Source organism: Oncorhynchus mykiss, chromosome 9, assembly GCF_057628025.1.
Source record: "Oncorhynchus mykiss isolate SJ-2025 chromosome 9, ASM5762802v1, whole genome shotgun sequence".
In the NCBI taxonomy this organism is placed as follows: domain Eukaryota; kingdom Metazoa; phylum Chordata; class Actinopteri; order Salmoniformes; family Salmonidae; genus Oncorhynchus; species Oncorhynchus mykiss.
The window spans coordinates 13,134,593-13,144,592 of NC_143030.1; the positions used below are offsets into that span (position 1 = coordinate 13,134,593).

The 10,000-nt window shown below is 46.3% G+C and overlaps 1 protein-coding gene across 3 annotated transcripts in view; it reads left to right on the top strand.

Moving 5' to 3' along the window:
• Positions 1-8,333, top strand: part of LOC110531424 (NHS-like protein 2) — a 137,978-nt gene extending 129,645 nt beyond the window's left edge. For all 3 annotated transcript variants that reach the window (XM_036987292.2, XM_036987293.2, XM_090183503.1), the window contains 3 exons: positions 1,501-1,786; positions 2,067-2,217; positions 2,461-8,333. In XM_036987292.2, coding sequence (XP_036843187.2) covers positions 1,501-1,786; positions 2,067-2,217; positions 2,461-2,800 — 777 coding nt within the window. In that variant the 3' untranslated portion in view covers positions 2,801-8,333. The remainder of the gene's footprint in view (positions 1-1,500; positions 1,787-2,066; positions 2,218-2,460) is intronic.
• The last annotated feature ends 1,667 nt before the right edge of the window (positions 8,334-10,000 follow it).

Below are 10,000 nucleotides of genomic sequence, written 5' to 3' on the forward strand. Positions count from 1 at the left end.
CTCTCAGCCTATTGCGGACAGTCTGAGCACTGATGGAGGGATTGTGTATTCCTGGTGTATCTCGGCAGTTGTTGTTGCCATCCTGTACCTGTCCCGCAGCTGTGATGTTCGGATGTACCGATCCTGTGCAGGTGTTGTTACACGTGGTCTGCCACTGCGAGGATGATCAGCTGTCTGTCCTGTCTCCCTGTAGTGCTGTCTCCCTGTAGTAGGCGTCTCACAGTACGGACCTTGCAATTCATTGCCCTGGCCACATCTGCAGTCCTCGTGCCTCCTTGCATCATGCCGAAGGCACATTCACGCAGATGAGCAGGGACCCCGGGCATCTTTCTTTTGGTGTTTTTAGAAAGGCCTCTTTAGTGTCCTAAGTTTTCATAACTGTGTCCTTAATTGCCTACCGTCTGTAAGCTGTTAGTGTCTTAACGACCGTTCCACACGTGCATGTTCATTAATTGTTCATGGTTTATTGAACAAACATGGGAAACAGTGTTTAAACACTTTACCATTTTTATGAATTTTCTTTGAAAGACAGGGTCTCAGTTTCTTTTTTTGCAAAATTTATTTAGTATAGTTTTATCTAAAAAGGAAAACTTTTTTTTACCCCGTTTTCTCCCCAATTTCGTGGTATCCAATTGTTTAGTAGCTATTATCTTGTCTCATCGCTACAACTCCCGTACGGGCTCGGGAGAGACGAAGGTTGAAAGTCATGCGTCCTCCGATACACAACCCAACCAAGCCGCACTGCTTCTTAACACAGCGCGCATCCAACCCGGAAGCCAGCCGCACCAATGTGTCGGAGGAAACACCGTGCACCTGGCAACCTTGGTTAGCGCGCACTGCGCCAGGCCCTCCACAGGAGTCGCTGGTGCGCGATGAGAAAAGGATATCCCTACCAGCCAACCCCTCCCTAACACGGACGACGCTAAGCCAATTGTGCGTCGCCCCACGGACCTCCCGGTCGCGGCCGGTTACGACAGAGCCTGGGCGCGAACCCAGAGTCTCTGGTGGCACAGCTTGGCTACTGCGCCACCCGGGAGGGCCTTAGACTCAAGGCCTTGACCACTGCGCCACCCGGGAGGCCCCGGATAACTTTTTAAATGTTTGACCATTTACATTTTTATGAAATTCACTGAGGAGGATGGTACTCCCATTCCTCCTCTGAGGAGCCTCCACTGCTTTCCATATAATCTACATCTATTACCTGTATGTACTTTGACTACTTCCTGCTACAAAATAAATACTTTGAATACTTCCTGATACAAACCAAATACTTTGACTACTTCCTGATACAAACCAAATAATTTGACTACTTCCTGCTACAAACCAAATACTTTGACTACTTCCTGCTACAAAATAAATACTTTGACTACTTCCTGCTACAAAATAAATACTTTGACTACTTCCTGTACAAACGAAATACTTTGACTACTTCCTGCTACAAACCAAATTGTCCTTTAGTTATCATGTAGACAATCCACTATTTCTGAATCTCTCCTCAAGGTTCCTCCACCAGTTCCCAAGAAGCCCATCAGTCTCCTTCTTCCCTCCAACTCCACCACGGTGCATTCCAACGGTACCACCGACAGACAGGGAACACAGATGGACGGCCCAGCCGCTCTCCGCTCTCCTGTTGGAGAGTCCCCACCTGAGGAGATTCCCGGTAAAGAGGAAAACCACCTGGGAACAGATGAGGAGAGCTCAATTGAGTCTTCATTACAGTCTTCATTGCAGGATTGTTCTCTTACAGACCTGGAGGGGAGGATGGCCACTGTAGAGATAGGGACAGGTATGTGTATAATGACAGGGAATTAATTGATGACAATTTATTTAGATGGAATTCAGATCCTGCCAGAATAAGCAAATGTGTTACAGTTCAAAACTACTGTTTCTGATTCTCTTCAGTTGTTAGTTGATGTGTAAGTGGTTGCCATAGCAATGGAAAAAATACATAACTACTAATACTGTTTTTATTCATTGTTAATTGTTTTCTTAATTTATTGACTGGTATTCATTAATAGAAATGTTTCTTGTCGTAGAGAGGAACTGACCAATCCTATTGTCTCCAGGTGATGATTCAGTGGAGGAGAACGTTGAGCAGAGTAGTTTGGACTTTAGTGGTAAAACGGAACTCCACATCACAGAGGAAACGGATGATGATGTCGGTGGACACACACTCAGCACACACAACATGGAGGATCTCTTCACCAAAATACACAGGTATGCCAACAAACATACATTTATTTGGGAAACGGTTAAAAATTGTATTTAACATTCAAAGAAACAAATAACAATTATATCTACTGTGGGTTTTCCAGTATGTTTGAAACATATTAACAACTACGCATGTTTTACCTTACAATGTTTTTTACTCTGAAAAGTCTAAATGACATTCTATTTCTCTCCTCCCTCCAGGTCGAAGAGAAAAGTCTAAATTACATTCTATTTCTCTCCTCCCTCAAGGTCGAAGAGAAAAGTCCTGGGTCGTAAAGAACCAGGGGACTCGTTCGGCAGCCGCCAGAGTCTGGTCTCCCCTGTGAAGCACAGCACCAACGGGGGTGACCTCCAAACCTTGACCCTGGGCTCCACTCTGCGGTCCAGCTCGCGGAACGACAACTTCATGGCCCTGTTACAGAAGAAGGGCAGTAAGTCCAGCAGGGGAGGGACACGCCTCTCTGCCATGGAGCTCCTCAAGAGCACGAACCCCCTCGCGAGACGCATCACGGAATTCTCCACGTCCTCGGACGGAGGAGGGGATACGACCACCGGTAATAACAGGACCAGACCGCCCCAGGACCAATGAGTCCCGGACCGACCCTCCCTCTCTCTCTCCTACTAAAGAGATTCTTGCTGTAACCTCACCAACACCAACAGCGGGCTGGCAAAGTAGAGGTTGAATATATAACCACTTGTCGACCATTGATCGACCATGTAAATGGACCATTGATGGAAGAATGAATATCCAACCAGACCACTCAACCACTGATGGACCGATCCGATGGTCACAGCGGTCATCAAAGGAGTTTTGTTTCCAGACACGGTCCATGCTGTTATGAAGGTGTTTCATTTGCTGAGTTGGAGGAATTTTGAGTCGATGCTTCAACTCATCAATCCCGTTCTCGTATTTTTACTTTGCTGTGTGAATGGTACTGTGCAGCCAGGCTCATTGTGTGAATACTATTCCAGGGAAAGAAGGAAAGATTAGATATTACCTTCACTCTGGGAGCCTGAACGTATGACTGTCAATGATGTGGAAATGAATCTGATTCAACCATGGATACACCACCAGTGTCTACTATCAACGCGCCATCCAACAACAGCCAGATTACAGGCCAATGCTGGTCAAATAAACCACATTGAACTTAAGGCTTTTGAATACATGGTGTGAGTATGTGTTATATTAAAAACAAGAATGGTCATATACTACGGTTATTACGTAAAGTCCAAAACATTCTACAGGAAGATGGACAGTTGGACCTGGTACCAAGCCCTACCCCTTTACGTTCAATCAAAGCACTTGGACGACGGCAAACAAAACTCGTTCACAACAACGACGACATACAGAGGTAGTTCACAACAACGACGGCATACAGAACTAGTTCACAACAACTATGGCATACAGAGCTAGTTCACAACAACGACGACATACAGAACTCGTTCACAACAACGACGACATACAGAGGTAGTTCACAACAACGACGGCATACAGAACTCGTTCACAACAACGACGGCATACAGAACTCGTTCACAACAACGACGACATACAGAGGTAGTTCACAACAACGACGGCATACAGAACTAGTTCACAACAACGACGGCATACAAAACTCGTTCACAACAACGACGACATACAGAGGTAGTTCACAACAACGACGGCATACAGAACTAGTTCACAACAACGACGTCATACAGAACTCGTTCACAACAACGACGGCATACAGAACTCGTTCACAACAACGACGGCATACAGAACTAGTTCACAACAACGACGGCATACAGAGGTAGTTCACAACAACGACGGCATACAGAGGTAGTTCACAACAACGACGGCATACAGAGGTAGTTCACAACAACGACGGCATACAGAACTAGTTCACAACAACTATGGCATACAGAACTAGTTCACAACAACTATGGCATACAGAACTCGTTCACAACAACGACGGCATACAGAGGTAGTTCACAACAACGACGGCATACAGAGGTAGTTCACAACAACGACGGCATACAGAACTCGTTCACAACAACGACGGCATACAGAACTCGTTCACAACAACGACGGCATACAGAACTCGTTCACAACAACGACGGCATACAGAACTCGTTCACAACAACGACGGCATACAGAACTCGTTCACAACAACGACGGCATACAGAACTAGTTCACAACAACGACGGCATACAGAACTCGTTCACAACAACGACGACATACAGAGGTAGTTCACAACAACGACGACATACAGAGGTAGTTCACAACAACGACGACATACAGAGGTAGTTCACAACGACGACGGCATACAGAGGTAGTTCACAACAACTATGGCATACAGAGCTAGTTCACAACAACGACGGCATACAGAGGTAGTTCACAACAACTATGGCATACAGAGCTAGTTCACAACAACAACGACATACAGAGGTAGTTCACAACAACGACGGCATACAGAACTCGTTCACAACAACGACGACATACAGAGGTAGTTCACAACAACGACGGCATACAGAACTCGTTCACAACAACGACGACATACAGAACTCGTTCACAACAACGACGGCATACAGAGGTAGTTCACAACAACGACGGCATACAGAACTCGTTCACAACAACGACGACATACAGAACTCGTTCACAACAACGACGGCATACAGAGGTAGTTCACAACAACGACGGCATACAGAACTCGTTCACAACAACGACGACATACAGAGGTAGTTCACAACAACGACGGCATACAGAGGTAGTTCACAACAACGACGGCATACAGAACTCGTTCACAACAACGACGACATACAGAGGTAGTTCACAACAACGACGGCATACAGAACTCGTTCACAACAACGACGGCATACAGAACTCGTTCACAACAACGACGACATACAGAACTCGTTCACAACAACGACGGCATACAGAACTCGTTCACAACAACGACGGCATACAGAACTCGTTCACAACAACGACGACATACAGAACTCGTTCACAACAACGACGTCATACAGAGGTAGTTCACAACAACGACGGCATACAGAGGTAGTTCACAACAACAACGACATACAGAGGTAGTTCACAACAACGACGTCATACAGAACTCGTTCACAACAACGACGACATACAGAACTCATTCACAACAACGACGGCATACAGAACTCGTTCACAACAATGACATACAGAGGTAGTTCACAACAACGACGTCATACAGAGGTAGTTCACAACAACTATGGCATACAGAACTAGTTCACAACAACGACGGCATACAGAGGTACTTCACAACAACGACGGCATACAGAACTCGTTCACAACAACGACGACATACAGAACTAGTTCACAACAACGACGACATACAGAACTAGTTCACAACAACGACGGCATACAGAACTCGTTCACAACAACGACGGCATACAGAACTCGTTCACAACAACGACGGCATACAGAGGTAGTTCACAACAACGACGTCATACAGAACTAGTTCACAACAACAACGGCACATCAACGCCTGTGTCATCCGTGTTCTATGTTTGGTTTATGTTAAAAACATTTATTGCGAGATAGAAGGCCATACATATTTAACTTGTACAACGATATGCATACCCACCGTATAACCTGAAATAGAACAGCCTGAACTGTTTGAAGAGACTATGTATACTAGTCCTACTAACAGCAGTAGTACGGTAGTACAATATAATGACTGTAGGACTAACAGTGAACAGTAGTACACACACCCAGTAGTACACACACCCAAACCTTCCCTATGGATCTCCCCGCACTGCTGTCAGCGTGTGTGTTTATGTGTTTACGTGTGCGTGCGTGCAGGAAAGGATAACCAAACGCATGCAGGAGGGATGAGTGAAAGTGTACACAGAATTGATCCCTGTGGATCTTTCCTAAGGGAGAGTCTGATACAAGTTGGGTTGATTAAACAGGTTTAGACTACAGGTCTCTGTTAGGACCATTGGACTGCTACGCCAGAAAACCCCCAGGGGGTTTATACTAGAGGAGGGTCATTGGGGCGTGTCTACTGTATGTGTGTGTGTGTCTGCAGAGAAGGGGTTAACTCATCCGTCCTAAGGAGAGGATGAAGTGGTCTGAACGTGGCTGTACTCTTTGGAGACATTCTGGACCTGAGGGGATTCTAGAACTGAGAGGATTCTAGAACTGAGGGGATTCTAGAACTGAGGGGATTCTAGAACTGAGGGGATTCTAGAACTGAGGGGATTCCAGAACTGAGGGGATTCCAGAACTGAGGGGATTCCAGAACTGAGGGGATTCTAGAACTGAGGGGATTCCAGAAATGAGATTAGAACACACTGTTCGAACAACTATCTCAAAACTCACAGCGACAAAACAAGAATAGAGCTATCTGACATAGAGAACAATAAAAAAGGATAAGGATCTATCACCCAGTTCTTTGTGCCCTCGCGACACGCTTTCTCTCTCACACTGTCCATGTAGTGCAGTGGTGATACTGCAGCCTTTTCCTCTCCTTTACCTTCCTTCTACTCTTCTCCTCCTCCCTAGCTGGAATTCATGCTCTGTCTCTCTCTGCCCATAGTGCAGCCCCACTCCTCACCCCCCCTTCCTTTCATCTCCCATCCTTTCCCTCCTCCCGTCCTCCTCCCCTCCTTCCTCCTCCTCTCCTCCCCCCTCCTCCTCCCCTCCCCTTCTCCCTCTTCCTCTCCTCCCCCCTCCTCCTCTCCTCTTCCTCCTCCTCCACTTCCTCTCCACCCCTCCTCCCTCCCTCCTTACCCCTCCCATTCCCTCTACCATCTGAGCTTCAGGTTTACAGACGACACAGCCTGAATGTCAATGATTGCTAGGAAGGAAATGAAGGATGCCGTGTTGGCATTACGTCCAAGAGTGCTACGCTCAAATTCCTCCCCCTTTCCTCCCACTTTTACAAAGGAGTGTTTTCTTTCATCCTTTCCCTGCGTTGTGCATCCATCCGTTTATCCAGACCAACCATCCATGGTACAAGTACAATAGGATGATGGATTGTCTGAAAGAACAGAGATGAAGGGACATGGATAGTGTGTGTGTGAATGTCTGAGTGTGTACGTACAGGAGAGGATAGTGGACTCTGGATTCACTAAGACTGTGAATCGAATACTGATGCTAACCCATCCTTCTTTCTCACACTACTCTTACCCTGGATAGAATGGACAGTGGATCTGTTGGTTCTGCGTTCTGTTGCTGTGTTCTAATGTTCTAAGACTCCTTTCACCACACGATTCCGGAACCTTTTCCTAACTGCTCCCGGCACGGAGAGTAGGGCTGTGCTTCTGAGTGTAGGGCTGTGTTTCTGAGTGTAGGGCTGTGCTTCTGCGAGTAGGGCTGTGCTTCTGAGAGTAGGGCTGTGCTTCTGAGTGTAGGGCTGTGCTTCTGAGTGTAGGGCTGTGCTTCTGAGTGTAGGGCTGTGCTTCTGAGAGTAGGGCTGTGCTTCTGAGAGTAGGGCTGTGCTTCTGAGTGTAGGGCTGTGCTTCTGAGTGTAGGGCTGTGCTTCTGAGAGTAGGGCTGTGCTTCTGAGTGTAGGGCTGTGCTTCTGAGAGTAGGGCTATTGAGCTAGAGCGCCCCTTATGGACGAAGACAGGGAGAACCCCCTGTTCAAACCTTGCTCTATCCTTCCAACAACATGGACAAAGACAGGGAGAACCCCCCTGTTCTAACCCTGCTCTGTCCCTCAGCAACATGGACAAAGACAGGGAGAACCCCCCTGTTCTAACCCTGCTCTGTCCCTCAGCAACATGGACAAAGACAGGGAGAACCCCCCTGTTCTAACCCTGCTCTGTCCCTCAGCAACATGGACAAAGACAGGGAGAACCCCCCTGTTCTAACCCTGCTCTGTCCCTCAGCAACATGGACAAAGTCAGGGAGAACCCCCCTGTTCTAACCCTGCTCTGTCCCTCAGCACCGAGACAGAACGACTCCGGATGACCGACTATCTGAGCTCTCTTTTTCTGACGTCATTCCTTCAGGAAAAACCAAACAACAACTTATAAAGATGGAAGAAGAAGGAGAAAAAGAAAGAAAAAAAGTAAATTATAACATTATTAATCCATAGTCAAGTGACACTTGTTTAAAATATTTAGTTACTGGAACTATATTAAAAACAACTACGAAGAAACTCAGTGTTGGTTTGCCTTGTATTCTGGAGCCTCTGTGTTTTCAGCACAGAAATAGAATGACTAGAATGGGTTTTCTCTATTCAAGTCAATGAGGCCATAATGTCAAATTGCCATTGTCCAAGGTTCTATGCACCTTCTGCTCATTCTAATTCTATGGTTTTCAGCTACCTTAGTATTACACTCCCTTAGATGTATGCAGAGTTTTTTCTCTTTCTGAAGTACTGTGGTTATTACGGTAATACTGTATACTATGGTTACTATTGTCTTATACTGTGGTTATTACGGTAATACTGTATACTATGGTTACCATTGTCTTATACTGTGCTTATGATGGTTATTACGGTAATACTGTATACTATGGTTACTACTGTAATATACTGTGGTTATTACGGTAATACTGTATACTATGGTTACTACTGTAATATACTGTGGTTATTACGGTAATACTGTATACTATGGTTACTGCTGTAATATACTGTGGTTATTACGGTAATACTGTATACTATGGTTACTACTATCATCTACTGTGCCTATTACGGTTATTACGGTAATACTGTATACTGTGGTCATATACTATGGTTATTACAGTAATGGTCATCACTATTCCTACTACTATTAATCTCTGCTGTACATCTATATTCTTCACGAAAAACAAGTACCATGATAGAGAGAAAGAAGAGGGAGAGAGAAAGAAAGAGAGAGAGAGAAAGGGAGTTGGAGAAGAGAAATAGATGACTTAACCCAAGACCGTGATGGCTTAGTACTTATTATATACTGTAACGCTCAATCCGGTTACAGATTCTAGCCCCTAAACACACACACACACACACACACACACACACACACACACACACACACACACACACACACACACACACACACACACACACACACACACACACACACACACACACACACACACACACACACACACACACTAATCAAACGTGTAGGACTGTGCAGTTGGTAGAGAATTACAGAGTATGGGAGGAGAAGAGAAAGGCTTGGAGGAGGAAGAATGGGATAGAGGGAGAGGAGGAGGTTGACATTTGACTGGTGGATATTTGACTCCTCTGAAAGAGGGGTCCACAGTTGGATTAATACAAGCTCCATCCATCTTGTTCTTCTCTCCCCCTCTCTTTTTCTTCTCTCCTCCCCTCTCTCCCCCCTCTCTTTTTCTTCTCTCCTCCCCTCTCTCCCCCCTCTCTTTTTCTTCTCTCCTCCCCTCTCTCCCCCCTCTCTTTTTCTTCTCTCCTCCCCTCTCTCCCCCCTCTCTTTTTCTTCTCTCCTCCCCTCTCTCCCCCCTCTCTTTTTCTTCTCTCCTCCCCTCTCTCCCCCTCTCTTTTTCTTCTCTCCCCTCTCTCCCCCCTCTCTTTTTCTTCTCTCCTCCCCTCTCTCCCCCTCTCCTTTCTTCTCTCCTCCCCTCTCTCCCCCTCTCCTTTCTTCTCTCCTCCCCTCTCTCCCCCTCTCCTTTCTTCTCTCCTCCCCTCTCTCCCCCTCTCCTTTCTTCTCTCCTCCCCTCTCTCCCCCTCTCCTTTCTTCTCTCCTCCCCTCTCTCCCCCTCTCCTTTCTTCTCTCCTCCCCTCTCTCCCCCTCTCCTTTCTTCTCTTCCCCCCTGTTCTAACCCTGCTCTGTCCCTCAGCAACATGGACAAAGACAGGGAGAA